This window comes from Episyrphus balteatus, chromosome 3 (assembly GCF_945859705.1).
Source record: "Episyrphus balteatus chromosome 3, idEpiBalt1.1, whole genome shotgun sequence".
Lineage (NCBI taxonomy): Eukaryota > Metazoa > Arthropoda > Insecta > Diptera > Syrphidae > Episyrphus > Episyrphus balteatus.
In genome coordinates this window covers 26707679-26720751 of record NC_079136.1, presented here as the reverse complement: position 1 = coordinate 26720751, position 13073 = coordinate 26707679, and the positions used below count along the sequence as shown (strand labels likewise).

General features: G+C 31.4%; 2 protein-coding genes across 4 annotated transcripts; both read right to left on the bottom strand.

The window, feature by feature from the left end:
• Positions 1-706: 706 nt before the first annotated feature.
• Positions 707-9027, bottom strand: LOC129915426 (DDB1- and CUL4-associated factor 10 homolog). Its single transcript, XM_055994953.1, has 5 exons — positions 8765-9027; positions 8572-8685; positions 8143-8512; positions 7920-8075; positions 707-1960 (listed from the first exon to the last, which is right to left on the bottom strand). Exons 1-5 carry the CDS (start codon positions 8950-8952, stop codon positions 896-898), a joined length of 1893 nt encoding a protein of 630 aa, XP_055850928.1. The 5' UTR covers positions 8953-9027; the 3' UTR covers positions 707-895.
• A 3128-nt stretch (positions 9028-12155) lies between these two features.
• On the bottom strand, positions 12156-12890 carry LOC129914151 (ATP synthase subunit e, mitochondrial). 3 transcript variants are annotated; one of them, XM_055993239.1, is made up of 2 exons: positions 12779-12890; positions 12156-12595 (listed from the first exon to the last, which is right to left on the bottom strand). In XM_055993239.1, exon 2 carries the CDS (start codon positions 12548-12550, stop codon positions 12308-12310), a length of 243 nt encoding a protein of 80 aa, XP_055849214.1. In that variant the 5' UTR covers positions 12551-12595; positions 12779-12890; the 3' UTR covers positions 12156-12307. The 3 variants fall into 3 exon arrangements, with proteins under 3 accessions (XP_055849214.1, XP_055849211.1, XP_055849212.1); XM_055993236.1 differs by having other exon boundaries at positions 12761-12875; XM_055993237.1 differs by having other exon boundaries at positions 12690-12804.
• Positions 12891-13073: the final 183 nt, after the last annotated feature.

Sequence of the window (13073 nt, the reverse complement as noted above, 5' to 3'; positions counted from 1 at the left end):
TACTTTTTTTTTTTAACTTCGAATGCATTTTTTTCAATTGATGTTTTTACAACCCTGGTATGTATACATATTATACATATAGAAGTGACACCGATGTTTTGGTGATCAGGCATACCAAAAAATTCCCAAAGAGAATGGGACTTGCCCTTTATAATTTTGTTTCAAAGATTTTATAAAAAATGCAAAATAAAACAAATATCAAACAAAAAATCGAAAAAGATGGGCCGATAGCTATGTTTTAGTTGTTAGTTCTTACTCCTGTTACTTCTAATAGCGCTCACCCCTACTTTCTTTTCATAAAAAGAATAAAACTTTTTCAGAGTGGTCGTTTCGGGTCTCATTAGCATTAAAAAATGCTTTAAAATAATATTTAATAAAAAATGGATTGCATCAACATAAATTTTCTAGCTTGATCAATCGTCTTCACCTCCACTACTCCCCCACTCCGGTTTAAAAAATATATTTAAAAAAAAAACACGTATACACCCAAGTGTATGTGGATAACGTACAAATAATGTGAATTACTCTTTGGCTATTGAATACACAATCCTTTAAAGCGACTGTAGCGCCACACATCCTTCATAGCGGTGTATCTCCTATGTATAATAATCATTATTATAACTATTCAATACCCAAAGCATATCCACCTTCAGCTCTGTAAGGTTTAAGAAAAAATCCATACAAAACAAAAATAAAACAAAATATGTAATTCAAATTTCATTTGTGACGGGTTCTTGCCCATTTTATTGGTTAACAGGCAACATACATACATAATCAAATTAGTTATACTAATTCTTTTATTTAAACTAAAACACTCCATTAAAACTTTCAATACATTTTGAAAGAATAAAAAAAGTTAGCGGTAGAATAATCTTAGTTTTTTTTTAGAATTTTTTTACAAATATGGATAGTGCCAAGTTACTTTTCCCTGCTTACATCCTGTCACCAAAAGCGGTTGCTTTGGACTGAATGATGTGCTAAGTACAATGTCCTTATGACAGTCAATGGTTTTTACTTCAAAAAGTGGCCTGGGACTTCTTTTCAATTCTGCATTCATATACTGACTTGGATGTTCCGAGCAATTTTCAGAAAATGACAATAATCTGACACCATTTTTATATGGTGAACAAATTATTCGTCCATCGGATGAAAAACATGACTCTTTGATGAAACCTCTGCCTTCATTTGATTCTTGAATGTAATACATGAGTTTACTTGGATTTTGAAGAATGAATTCCTTGCTGTACGGAATAGGATTATCATTAAGATAAAGGGTTGTGCTACTACTAGCAACCGGAGGCAGGGGTCTAGTTGCAGTGCTTGTATCGGTAGATGTATTTGCGTTTTGCATTATTCCACTGCTGATGGCATACACAAAATCATATCCCGATACAGTGTTTGTAGCACTCTGACGAGCTTGGCGAGCTTCTCTTTCCGCTACTGATATTTCAGCAGCCCAAATGTCTGGTACAAAATTGGTTGAGGGAGGAGTTCTAGCCGCTGTTGGCGCCGGTGCTGCTGGAGCATCATTAGAATTTGTATTGCTCTCGGCATGAACTAGCCCAACTGCACTTGATGCTGAAGTTGTGGTTAGCAGGTTATAGGTGGTTCCATGAGGAGTGGATGGGTTTGCAGGTCTGGCCGCTCTCTTGCGTATTTTTGACCTTCTCCCTGAATCTGTGGTTGGCTGTTGTTGTTGGTTTTCTCTAACTGATGATCTAACACCATTCGAGGTAGATGGCTGGTCGGAATCTGATTCTTCAGGGACTATCGTTCGTCTTATTCTCCTTTTAAATCTACTAACTTCACTGGGTGGTTCTCCATCGTAATCTGTTTGTTTTCGTTTTCGTCTTTTAGTAATATCGTAAACTTCTTCATTTATATCATGAATGCAACTGTATTCATTTCGTTCGTCAATGCTTACGTTACGGCTTAAAATTGAAAGTCCCTGAGGATGAATCTGTTGAAAAAGTTAAAGAAAAAAATTTGAAAAGAATTAATGTTTTGTGGTGGTGAACAAAATAAAATTAAACTGTTTGAAGAAAAATCAAAAACTAAAGAATATTTTTATAATTTGTACAAAAGTTTTAAATCTAAAATAGTTAATTTTTAAATAATTGAATGATGATTCGTAAAAGCAATAGATACGAGACTTATTTAGAGAAAGCATTGACAGCGTATGGATAGAAACAAATTACAATCAAAAGAATAAAAACTGTGTTCTATTTTAATTCCAATTCAAACCTTGGGTTAATTTTGGGACATCCTTTAGAAAAATGAAATGACACACACACAGTCCTATCTACTACTATTTATCTATTCTAATTTATCTCTCATCAATCTTTAAAAAAAAAAATGTAAATTCGTAGTAAATTCCTCAATAGATTGAAGAAATATAACATTAGACTCGATAACTTAGTCATTGTATAAGGTCCCTTTAAGCCAAAAACAATATGTATGTATTAATTAATGTACCATAGAAAGAATGTAAATTTAAATTAATTGTAAATAGCAATATAATTATATGGTTTTGAAAGTAGCAGCCCGTTTTTTTTTATATACAAATTTTCAAAAGTAGGATCTTATGTGCGACAGTACACGTAGTGAGTGCAATCAATTGCGCCAATGCAGAAAGGGACTTTACTTTTGAACCAAATTATTTTTTGGCTTTTTTTTTTCTTTAACATATTTGAGAATTTAATACTTTCCTTTAAATTACTTACAAATTATCAACCAACTTCGGCAACCAACAAATCGTAGAAAAAATCAATGCTAATAAAAACTGAAAATAATGAGATTTGAGACTGAGATAAAGCATTTCGCATACCGCCCAATGACATCATTGCGAGTTATTTAAAACAGCAAGCGGTGACGTGGTTGTGAGTATACACGAATTCATCTGCTGAATATGGTAAGTGGAAATCATGTCCATATCAGTGTCCAAACGACCATAGACCAAATATTCACGTCATGTGGAATGCATTGACAACAATGATGGAAAGTTTTCGAAACTTCAACCCAAAGGGATGTCGCAGTAGAAGATGACCTCTTCTAAAATGCACGACGCAAGTGGAAGGGGACTTCAATCAACTTGATGTGAGAAAAAGAAAGCAGCTGGCCAAAGATAGACATGGGTGGATAGAGAAGCTTGTAGGTTGAGATCCGAATCCACCTTAAGGCGCGGGTCACCCAAAGTTAGTAAGTCTGCATAGACAGTAGGGTGGGTAAAATTTGGATTTTCAAAAAGGTGCTAAATGGTTCGGTTAACTTATAGGTAAAATTTCCTCCGGAATGTGGTTTAATTTTTGAAAAAGCTGGTTTTTGCCTAAAAACCACACTGCTTTGCTTAATTTATTATTATTTCATTTCTTATACAAGCTAATTCAGGAGGATGTGCCAAAAAGCTTAAGCATGTATTTTGGGTCGGGAGAAGAAAAAAATCGGTGGAAGGGTTTATATGCAGTAAAACAGTTTTTGAAAAATTTATTTTCAAAACCAAAATTTTGAAAAAAAAAATTTTAATTTGAGAACTTATTTTTTTTCAAAATTTTAGGTGATTAAGTACTATTTAAGTTTTCAAATTCAATACTCTTATTTGTTTTTAAACAAAAATAAAAAACCGGATGCACAAATGTTTTGTCGTTTTTGATAAATTAAAAAAAAAAACCAAAACTAATTTTTCTAAGACTTGTTAATTAATTTATGAAACATTATAATTATCTTTCTTCTATTATTTCTTAGCGGATACCACGCCTCCTATAGAGAAAATCTTAAATTTAAATATGTTCCCTTTGTAGTCTAAGAGATGGTTGCAAGTTTTCGGACTGACTCGGGAAATGGAATTTTTTTTCATAAAATTGTTGGATAGGGGTGGGATAAGCAAATGCCAAATTGGCAGAAAGCAGACTGGATGGAATAAGCGTGGGTGGGGGCTCAAACTTGCATTTTTTTTTGGAAAAAAAACTTTCTCGGAAATGGGTGCAAAGTGGTGGAGGTGGTTGAAGAAGGTGTTAAAGGGACAATTCCAAAATGGCAGAAAGCTAAGTGGATGGAAAAGGGGTGGCAGAAGGGCGCAAAGTGGTAAATTTTTTTTTTTAATTTACTGACTCGGAAATGGCTGCCATTTTGCAAGTGTGTTCCTGATGGTATGTAGTTTCTAAATTCAAAATGGCAGAAAGCAGACTGGATGGGTTCTATTTTTTTTCAATTTTTTACTTCGGAGAGTGCCAAAAAAAAACTTTTATTTTAAAAAAATATTTAAAAGCAACGGCAACACCTTAAATCTTATATTATAACTTTTTTTAAAGCAAAAACCCTATTATATAATAATCTTTTTAAATAATGTTGTTTTTGTGAAAAGTTTTTGAAACAAAAATTTTTAAACTCAAAATTTTAACTTTTTTTTAATTTTTTTTTTGTAACTTTATTTTTTTTTTTAATTTTACACGATCAAGCTTTGCTTTTTGTATTTTTATTTAATTGTCTAGCTAATTCTTAATGAAGTGTTGAAAACCAGATGCTAAAATGTCGTATAGTTTTTGAAATAATTAATTTTTAAACTCAAAATTTTTAACTTTTTAAACATTTTTTTTCTCATTTTAATTTTATTTTTAATTTAACGATATCAAGCACTGCTTTTGGTAATTAAAATCAATTTCGTAATCAATTCTAAATCAATTACTGAAAAGCAGATGCTAAAATGTCGTAAAGTTTTTGAAATAATCAATTTTTTAATTCAATTTTTTTTTATTTTTTTTTCTATTTTAATTTTATTTTTAATTTTACGATACCAAGTATCGCTTTTGGTAATTAAAATCAATTTTGTAATCAATTTTAAATCAATTACTGAAAACCAGATGCTAAAAAGTCGTAAAGTTTTTGAAATAATCAATTTTTAAATTCAAATTTTTTTATATTTTTTTTGTAATTTTTTTTCTATTTTAATTTTATTTTTAATTTTACGATACCAAGTATCGTTTTTGGTAATTAAAATCAATTTTGTAATAAATTTTAAATCAATTACTAAAAACCAGATGCTAAAAAGTCGTAAAGTTTTTGAAATAATCAATTTTTTAATTCAAATTTTTTTTATTTTTTTTGTAATTTTTTTTCTATTTTAATTTGTGACATAATAAGGTAAGAAATTTTTTTTTTTTTTTTGAAAAAGATAAAAATAAAAACCAAAAACTCGGTTATTTGAATTTTTTACATAGATTTTGAGGTTATGTGAAAAAATGGTCGATATAAAAGTTATAGATCTTTTTGGCAAAGCTATCTGCAGTAGACATTTTAGCATCTGGTTTTCAGTAATTGATTTAAAATTGATTACAAAATTGATTTTAATTACCAAAAGCGATACTTGGTATCGTAAAATTAAAAATAAAATTAAAATAGAAAAAAAATTACAAAAAAAATAAAAAAAATTTGAATTAAAAAATTGATTATTTCAAAAACTTTACGACTTTTTAGCATCTGGTTTTTAGTAATTGATTTAAAATTTATTACAAAATTGATTTTAATTACCAAAAACGATACTTGGTATCGTAAAATTAAAAATAAAATTAAAATAGAAAAAAAATTACAAAAAAAATAAAAAAAATTTGAATTTAAAAATTGATTATTTCAAAAACTTTACGACTTTTTAGCATCTGGTTTTCAGTAATTGATTTAAAATTGATTACAAAATTGATTTTAATTACCAAAAGCGATACTTGGTATCGTAAAATTAAAAATAAAATTAAAATAGAAAAAAAAATAAAAAAAAATTGAATTAAAAAATTGATTATTTCAAAAACTTTACGACATTTTAGCATCTGCTTTTCAGTAATTGATTTAGAATTGATTACGAAATTGATTTTAATTACCAAAAGCAGTGCTTGATATCGTTAAATTAAAAATAAAATTAAAATGAGAAAAAAAATGTTTAAAAAGTTAAAAATTTTGAGTTTAAAAATTAATTATTTCAAAAACTATACGACATTTTAGCATCTGGTTTTCAACACTTCATTAAGAATTAGCTAGACAATTAAATAAAAATACAAAAAGCAAAGCTTGATCGTGTAAAATTAAAAAAAAAAATAAAGTTACAAAAAAAAAATTAAAAAAAAGTTAAAATTTTGAGTTTAAAAATTTTTGTTTCAAAAACTTTTCACAAAAACAATATTATTTAAAAAGATTATTATATAATTGGGTTTTTGCTTTAAAAAAAGTTATAATATAAGATTTAAGGTGTTGCCGTTGCTTTTAAATATTTTTTTAAAATAAAAGTTTTTTTTTGGCACTCTCCGAAGTAAAAAATTGAAAAAAAATAGAACCCATCCAGTCTGCTTTCTGCCATTTTGAATTTAGAAACTACATACCATCAGGAACACACTTGCAAAATGGCAGCCATTTCCGAGTCAGTAAATTTAAAAAAAAAATTTACCACTTTGCGCCCTTCTGCCACCCCTTTTCCATCCACTTAGCTTTCTGCCATTTTGGAATTGTCACTTTAACACCTTCTTCAACCACCTCCACCACTTTGCACCCATTTCCGAGAAAGTTTTTTTTCCAAAAAAAAATGCAAGTTTGAGCCCCCACCCACGCTTATTCCATCCAGTCTGCTTTCTGCCAATTTGGCATTTGCTTATCCCACCCCTATCCAACAATTTCATGAAAAAAAATTCCATTTCCCGAGTCAGTCCGAAAACTTGCAACCATCTCTCCGTCTATTGCATTGTAATTCTACCAAATTCCAAGATTCTAGGGTATTTAGAAGTATACTCTTTAATAATTGATATTAATTCAGCCATGTATGTATGTACTTAAAGATCCATCACGATAACAAATTTCTATGATAACGAGAAGTTTTCCATTATGTTCATGATATGTAAGTTAGTGGCTCGTATGCAATAAAAATGAGCTTAAGCTCATACTTACTTACTAACTTAGGGTGACCAGCGCCGTAAGGCGGCTACAATCCGCTGTGGATTTGGGCCTCAACCAACAAGCTTCGCCAGCCAGCTCTATCCTTAGCTCGCTGCTTCCAGTTGCGCACGCCAACTTTCCGGGCCGGAGCATTGTTGTCCATGCGCTCCACGTGACCTAGCCATCTCAGGCGCTGCACCTTCACTCTCTTGGCTAGGTTAGCGTCCTTGTACAACCCGTAAAGCTCGTTGTTGTATCTTCCTCTCCAATCACCATAAATACACACGGGACCAAAAATCGCGCGAAGAACTTTTCTCTCGGAACAATCCAAGATGTTTTCATCCGCCTTCGTTAAAGTCCATGCTTCTGCACCAGCATGAGCTTAAGCTCATGTCTCACTTTTTAGTACATTTTCTTGAGATCTATCTCATTTTCTTGAGATAGATCTCTAGAAAATGTACTGAAAAGTGAGATTGAGCTTTAGCTCATTCTTTTTGCATAAGAGCCAGTGAGTCAATCAGTTACTGTTTTTGCGATTTTTGAAGGCCTATTTCTCAGAAACTACTTATCCTACGTAGCTGAAAATTTCTTAGGAGCTTGATTTTGAAAGAGAACTTGGCTGGGCAACCGGAGGCAGAAGATAAAGTCTGATTATAACCAAACTTAATATTATTGTTCTATTCATAGTTTAGCACCATTTCATCACTGTGCCCGTGAAAAAATCAGCATAAAAAACAATGTCTCCATACATTTGTGACCCAGCCTAATAGACAACTAAGAATACTATACGTGGAGCGTATGGATATGAATTTCAGCTATTCTTCATATCTAACCCCTATCAACAACTAAGGAACGTGGTGATTGAAAAGGCTTATTGTTGATCATAATGAACTTTCAGCTCTATCTTTCGCAATCTTTAATTCCTTACGAAATCGTACTAATCTTGATAAATTCTTTTAAATAAAAACAACAAAAAAGAAATACAAAAACAAGTTTCCAAAAAAATAAATTACCTGCAAAGCATGAATAATTTCCGCTTCATTATCTTCTGGAAAATCAGTCACAAGTTCTACACGATTTCTCTTTTGATTTTTCGAAAAAATATGATCAAACTTGGCTGCATTAGGTATAAATTGATTTGCCATTTGCATCAGTCTATATAAAGTTGGCTAAAAAATAAAAAATAACAATGTCATATAAGTCAATTCTATAAAATTTCTAATCAAATTAATTTACTCTAAATCCACGTAAATCTTTCCTCAATGTTGTCAGATCTAAATGATGAATAATCATCAAATAACCTCCAGTTGTACACATTACTAACTTTGTACCATCCGGTGATATCCGACATCTCATCAGACCGGAAGTATTAAATACTTTCTGATAGACAAGTCCCTCTTCAGTGTGGGCATTTATATCCCAAGTAAATATACTTCCATCAAATCCAGATGTTACCAAAAGTTTATCCTTATTCGAGTACTCAATATTCTTAACCCAATTCGAATGGCCTTGAAGCATTCGTACTCGATTCTTTAAGAAACGTGTGTCCCATATTGCAACTGTTGTGTCATCTGAACACGTTGCAAATGTTTGATTGTTTAAAAATCTTTGTAACGAAATTGTGTAAAGGATAATTTTAAGATAAAAAATAGAATAAGTTCTTACTTGATGCAATTAACATTGTCCGTGTGTGCTTTCATAACTCGATGAGTTTGTTTCTGTGATATTGCATCGAATAGAACAATTGCCCTCCGTTCGCATGCAGCTGCAAGAATATTTCTAAAAAAAAAAAACAAGAAAACAGGACTTATTTTCTATTTCATGCCCGTTATTTAATGTTGATTGTTTGATATTATACCCAAGTGGAGAAAATTCTAAATTAAATACAGCACCGTATTCGGAAGAATTCAAATGGGCAGGATACAAGTCATTCCAATATTTGCATGGTTCAAGTTTTGTGTAAATTCTTTTCATCACTTGATCTGTGTACAAATTATGCGGTAGAATTTTACTTTGCCTTTTATCAATCCAATCATATAAATTCATGTTTTCTTTCTTGTTTTTTTTTTTTTTCTAACAAATTTGCAAATTCTATTCTAGACAATTTTCTTTTTTTCTCTTTGTTTTTTTTTTTTTAAGTTTTAAGGATTTTTGCTAATCAATAATAAAAATATATAAAATCAATATTATTTTAAAATGTTTATGGACAACTTAAATAAGTAATTTTTATAATGGTTTTAATAAAAAAATAAATGCCGAGTTTGACCAGAAAAATTATAAAAGAAAAACTTTTGTTTTATGTATGCAGAATGCAAAAATTTTTAACAAAAATACTTTTCCTCGCTGACAGTGACAGCTGATGAATGACAAGAGACGTGTTCATTTTATTGAACTTTTCCGCAAAAAAAATTTTTGTGTTCGAGAAAAAAATTCAGAGAAAAATAGTTTTGAGAAAACAGGGATACATAGCTTCAAAGAAAAATATATTTATTTATATTAGCTGTGTTTTATTTTCCTCGTGATCCAAATCAGATCATCGATTTTAAACATTTCATTGAAGGCTATTGCTTTAGCTTGCTTTTATATACATAAGGTGAGGCTCACAGCCTAGATTGGCCTAAATCAACAAGCATGCTCCAGCCAAATTGTTCTATTATGATGTTTTGACCAACCCCAACGAAGGTGTGTTGTGCCTTAAGTCTTTTCTAATATAGGCCAAAAGAATGATTTTTCAAGAGCAAAAGTGTTAAGTGCACCATTTTATTACAACGAAAATATATCAAAATATACTGACGTAACCATTTTACATTTACACTTTCATTAAGAAAATGCTAAATTATGTTATTTTTCCTGCACCTATATTCTCCTTTATAAAGTTGATTTTTTTAGTTTTCATAAAAAAATATCTGCTGATTATTTCTAGAGAATGAACACGTCCTTTTTTCTACATCGCATTTCGATGTCGAAATCTCATGCCGCGTTACCGTCTTTGCCGCTTTCTAGGAGTCACTCGAAATTACATCCTAGACAAATGGAAAACTACATTTGTTTATAAGGTTTTTGTTGCCGAAACGAAATTACACTTTTCCACTTATATTTGACCTCAGAAATCGGCGGCTTTGTATTGTTCCATTTCTGAGGCCAACTGAATGCTGGGTGTTTTTGCATTTGCTTGTACCTACCAGGAGTTTTTAGGCCTAAATTTCTTCTTACTTTTTGACGGGGTTCTTAAGATCTCTCCTTTGAACATGGGAATTAGAACTGAGTCGGTCGTGTTCTAGTTTTTGAAAGATGGTATTTTTAACATAAAACCTTCCTCGGATATACGTTCCTCAAATTCGATGGAGCTTTGTAACTCTTGCTATCATACGATGCATATTCATCTTAGCTACCGTTAACTTAAGATTAAGATTAGGTGAGAGGTGGGAGTGGAGTAATTCGCCATATCACTGCGGCCCCTGATGGGCCTATTGTGACTTCCTCTTTTTAAAATTCACATAGAAATCCTGAGTTTAGATAACTTAGGCCCAATTTATTCACTCTCCATTATTTTTAAAGGCTCCATTAAAAATTATAAAACTGTCAAATCGCATACAAATTTTAAAATTTCCCTTTTTTAATGGCGACTTTAAATTTAATGGAGTGTGAATAAATTGGACCTTAGTGTGTTTTGGGTGAACTAGCGGCGATGTTTTCCGCTTCGAGATAATACCCTCCGAGGTGACGTCGACGTGTTAGCAATTATACAGTGACACAGTATGTGCTCTGCTGTTTCTTCGTCTTCGTTACATATTCTGCAGGTGTCGTCTTGTGTAATGCCCATGGTTTTGAGGTGTTTTTTTTTTACTGAGCAGTGTCCAGTAAGGAAGCCTGTGGTTTTGCGAATCTGACTCCTGATGCGAGTGAGGAGTTGTTTCGTTCTGGCGTGGGAGATGTTTGGTATACATTTTTTGGCTTGTCTGTTACCTTCCGTATGCGTACCGTTAACTTACTCTCATGCCTCCTTTCAGCAGCTTAGGGGGCATTTTTCGGTCACAGAAGATAGCAGAATTTTTCCGCCACTTCATCCACCCTACGCTTACGCAATGATTAATACCGTCATCACAAGTACCTTTACTATTTATCATAGACCTCAGATATTTAAACTTTTCACACTTACGAAGCATTTTAAACGATTTAGTAAATTGCTTAAGCCTTTTTAGTAATTGAATCGTTAATTTTGAAATGGTGATAAGTCCATTTGATAATTTTTTTGAAATGTATTAAAAAATGGATATAACTTAGTTTGTAAAGAATATTCACCAAACTGTTCTTAACGTGTTGCAAGTTCTAACAACACACTCACAATATGTGAAAACAAAACTGGTGAATGATCTTTACAAAAGAAATTTTATCCAGTTTTTGATGCGCCTGAAAATTTTTTTAAAAGGATTTACCTATCTCCATTTCAAAAACCACGATTCAATTTACTAAGTCAAAAGCAGACAGATTTTTACTTAATTATTTAAAATTTTGCGCCTTCATAGTCATAGTCAAAAACGACAATTTTGTTCCATAAATGGTCGATTTTGATAATCAATTATCGACTATCGCTTTATCCTCACCCGACGAGTGTTTGTGTTTATCCAAAAATGTTTAACTCCAAGCAAGCAGCCCTTAGACAATGACAAAGTTAAACAAAAGATGGAGCTTCAATGAAGTAGAATTTTATTTTTGTTTCGTGATAGAATAACAACCAAATAGTGTTTTTCTTATTTGAAATGGATAGTCACAAATATTTAAAACCTGACAAACCAAAGATGCCTCTTATGCCACAAACATTTCATATAAATGAGAATTAGGTGACATACACTCCTTTTCATCAGAATAGGTACACAAGTTTTCAAATGTACATAGGCTTTAAAAGAGTTAACTGGTTTTCGTCAAGTCAAGTAGTATTCCGATAGATAGGCATTTCTCAAAAAGTTACTGTAAGGAAAATTGAAACAATTCAAATAAGAATTGTTTCAATTTTCCTTACCAAGGTCAACGTCAAATAACAAAGATCTAACATAAGGCCACAAAAATATTTATTTATCTTAACGACATGAAGACTACTAAAATGAATGCGACTAGAATTTTCATAAAATAGGAAAAAACGACATAGAAAAAAGCTGATAAAATATCATCGGTTCAGATTCAGACTAAATTAAATAGTTAGTCTAACTGGGATCTTCAGTCGGAATCTAATTGAAATAAAAGAAATAAGCTATTATGACCAATTTAATGTATTCACGTTAACCACATTCTTTTTTATCGTTATGAACAACTATTTATTGAATCCTTATAAATCCACCATCGGAAACAGATTCAGATGATTTCGATTAAACATAGATTTTTTTTAAATTGGAAATTATTAAATCTACTTTTTAGATGGTTTGGAGAGTTCTTCGAGTGCCTTAATTTCAGCCTCTGCGTTCCTCTTCTTCTCTTCGGCAATCTTAGCATCGCGGACAATCTTTTGTTGGGCTTCGATTTCACGAATCTTGACTTCGCGGGTGGCGAGTCTGTTCTGGTGGAAGGCACCGTAACCAATGCCGACAAGGAGCAGACTCCATCTGCCGAATTTGATTAGAGGAGAAACACGCACTGGAGCTTGCGACATTTTTTTCTTATTGAACAATTATGTAATTGTGTGCAGGGCAAAAAACTGTAATAAGAAAAATCTTGGTTAAATGAATAGTTTTGCAAAAAGTAATGTTTAAATTTTGATGAATATAAAATGTGTTTTATTATTTAATTACTGTTAGTTAGATAAGGAATATTTATATAAGAATTTATTAAATAATTGATAAAATAAAGATGAAATTCTTACTCCAGCAAAAACTCTAACCTCGAATGTGCAGAAAAACGTTGACAGCTGTCAGTTTTGTCAGGCGATTTAGGTAATGTTCACACTTTTTGAAATGTGTACTTTGGGACAAATGTGATCTGTTTGATTCGTATTAAATATAATTATAAAATTTTTAATAGGGTTCGGATAATTTTAAATACTAGTAGGTGCGTAGTGGTAGTTTATGAAAAAGCAGTGGAATTTCCAAAAGAGGAGAAAAAACAAAATAGAAACAAATAAAATAAAATTATAAGGCCTTATTATAACATACTAAGCAAGTATTCCAGTTTGTGCA